This window comes from Malaclemys terrapin, chromosome 13 (assembly GCF_027887155.1).
Source record: "Malaclemys terrapin pileata isolate rMalTer1 chromosome 13, rMalTer1.hap1, whole genome shotgun sequence".
In the NCBI taxonomy this organism is placed as follows: domain Eukaryota; kingdom Metazoa; phylum Chordata; order Testudines; family Emydidae; genus Malaclemys; species Malaclemys terrapin.
In genome coordinates this window covers 35305185-35307836 of record NC_071517.1, presented here as the reverse complement: position 1 = coordinate 35307836, position 2652 = coordinate 35305185, and the positions used below count along the sequence as shown (strand labels likewise).

General features: G+C 47.4%; 1 protein-coding gene across 1 annotated transcript; it reads left to right on the top strand.

The window, feature by feature from the left end:
- Nucleotides 1-1043: 1043 nt before the first annotated feature.
- Nucleotides 1044-1997, top strand: LOC128847841 (olfactory receptor 14A16-like). Its single transcript, XM_054047567.1, has one exon. The coding sequence runs from the start codon at nt 1077-1079 to the stop codon at nt 1995-1997; it is 921 nt and encodes a 306-aa protein (XP_053903542.1). The 5' UTR covers nt 1044-1076.
- Nucleotides 1998-2652: the final 655 nt, after the last annotated feature.

Below are 2652 nucleotides of genomic sequence, written 5' to 3'. Positions count from 1 at the left end.
ATTGGAGAAGGGACTTGAACTTGGCTCTTCCTGATACCAGGTGACTGCCCCAAGTACCACGCTGGAGAATCACTCTCATGCCCTTACCCTCGCCCAATGACTCTCCATTGTCACTCGCAGCAATCATTCCTGATGGCAGTGGAGAGTAACAGGGAGAGAGGCTGAGATGCAGTTTGATGTAGTGGTTTGTGGAGGGGACTGGGAGTCATGACACCTCACTCGTGTTCCCAGCTCTGGGAGGGAGTTGAGTCCAGTGGATAGAGTGAGAACCCCTGGCATATATTTCCAGTTCCGGGAGGCGTGTTGCATTTAGTGGGTTAGAGCAGGGGGCAAAAGGGGAGTCAGGACTCCTGGGGTCTCTTCCAAGCTCTGGGAGGGTGTTTAGTTGAGTGGTTGGAGCATCAGGAGGGGAACCGGAAGGTCTGTCTCCCACAGCAAGCATGGAAATCAGGCTAGAACGTGGGACATAGCATCAGAACTCCTGAGCTGTATTCCTGACTCGAGTTTACTATATAATTATGACTGGTTTTTGTCTCCTCCATGTGAGATGGTGCTACAATTTAGAGTAGTTTAAATGGGGAGTAATTCCATGTTATGCAATGAAATTACCACACATTTGCAGCAGTGCTCTGATAGCAGAATCAGGCCAGCCAGACCTCCGATTCCCCTTGGTAAACTAAGGATAGTAACATTTATACAACATTATCCAGAGTTTGCGCACATCTGGGTGACAGAGGTATACAAACACATCAAAAGGTTCCTTTGATTACTGCAGCCTATCTGGATCCTAATTCTCCTCTCCATCACCCTGGTGTAAATCAGGAGTAACTGCCCTGGAGTCCATAGAGCTGATTCTAACTTCTCTCACACCAGTGTAAATCAGGAGTAATCCATTCGAGTCAGTGGGTCTGTTTTCCCTATCCTCATTCCCATGTTACACCAATCTTCACATGCTAAGGGTCTGACTGAAGAAAATTAAGGTGGTTTTCACAAAAGGAGTTATTTAACTGATCTAATCCTGGCCCCTGCTCTTGTCCCTCCCTCTGCAACCATCACACGATGTCCTGAGAAAGAAAATGTCCAACCGAACCACCGTGACCGAGTTCCTTCTACTGGGATTCTCTGATGTTCAGGAGCTGCAGATTTTGCACTTTGTGGTGTTTCTACTGATTTACCTGGCAGCCCTGGTGGGAAATCTTCTCATCTTCATGGTCATAGCCTTCGACCACCACCTTCACAACCCCATGTACTTCTTCCTGATGAATCTGTCCATCCTAGACCTTGGCGCCATCTCTGTCACTGTTCCCAAATCCATGGCCAACTCCCTCGTGAACACCAGGTCTATTTCCTATGCTGGATGTGTTGCCCAAGTCTTTTTCCTCCTCTTCTTGCTGGGAGCAGATTTTTCCCTTCTCACCGTCATGGCGTACGACCGATATGTCGCCATCTGCCAACCACTGCACTATGAGAGAATGATGAACAGCAGAGCTTCTGTCCAAATGGCAGCTGGTGCCTGGATCAGTGGGCTTCTCTACTCTGTGCTACACACCGGGAACACGTTTGCATTGACCTTCTGTGGAGGCAACATGGTGGATCAGTTCTTCTGTGAAATCCCCCAGCTACTGAAGCTCACCTGCTCTGACTCATATATGAGCGAAATTGGGGTTCTTGCCTTTAGTGTGTGTTTAGGCTTAGGCTGCTTTGTTTTTGTCATTGTGTCATATGTTCAGATCTTCAAATCAGTGCTGAGAATCCCCTCTGAGCAGGGCCGGCATAAAGCCTTCTCCACCTGCCTTCCTCACCTCACTGTGGTCTCCTTGTTTGTTTGCACTGGGGCCTTTGCCTACCTAAAACCCACCTCCAGCTCCCCATCTCCTCTGGATCTTGTAGTGGCTTTTCTTTATTCCGTATTGCCACCAATCATGAATCCAATTATCTACAGCATGAGAAACAAAGAAATCAAAGCTGCCCTGAGGAGACTGACTGGGTGTAGGTAATTCACCATGAATTAATGTTCTGTCTTTCTCTAATTAAAGTTTGCTTATGTAGTATCTTTAAGTATTCTTTAATGTCAGTTATTTCCATGACCACACAGCTTCCACACAACCAGGTCTGATTTTGACCTCAGTTGCACGAATGCAAATCCAGATTAACTCCGTTGATGTCACTGCCGCTGGGATGATTTACACCAGTAGAAAATCTGGTCCAGTTATGGAGTAAATGGGTGTAAATTGTGTGCACGAGAGGAATCAGACTTTCATTCTGTGCCAAAACAATACCCATTACACTGTTTGCCCGCTGTACCCATTCCATGGCCACTGAAAACAATGATGGGAGTTGTCTTGCTTGCTTGTGTGTATAAATCATGAGTGGCTTCATTGGAACCAAAGGAGTCAGAATGGAGTAAGACTGGGGTAGATCCTCTACACGTTCCATTGACTCTGGTGGTGCTAAAGCAATTTACAGCATCTGTGGATCTGACCTACTGCCTCCAGTGGAGCTGTATATCCATTGCCACCAGCTGAGGACTGGGCCCATTGTCTTCTAAACCACCATTCATGGCCTAACCACTAGAGGGGGACAAGGAGCCAGACTGTGTCAGTCTGGCTCACATGTGCATTCAGGACTGTGAGAGATGGAGAGACTGGCTAG

What these genes read in the sequence shown, in the direction of transcription:
- LOC128847841 (XM_054047567.1), top strand. Translation starts at nt 1,077, where the DNA reads ATGTCCAACCGAACCACCGTGACCGAGTTCCTTCTACTGGGATTCTCT.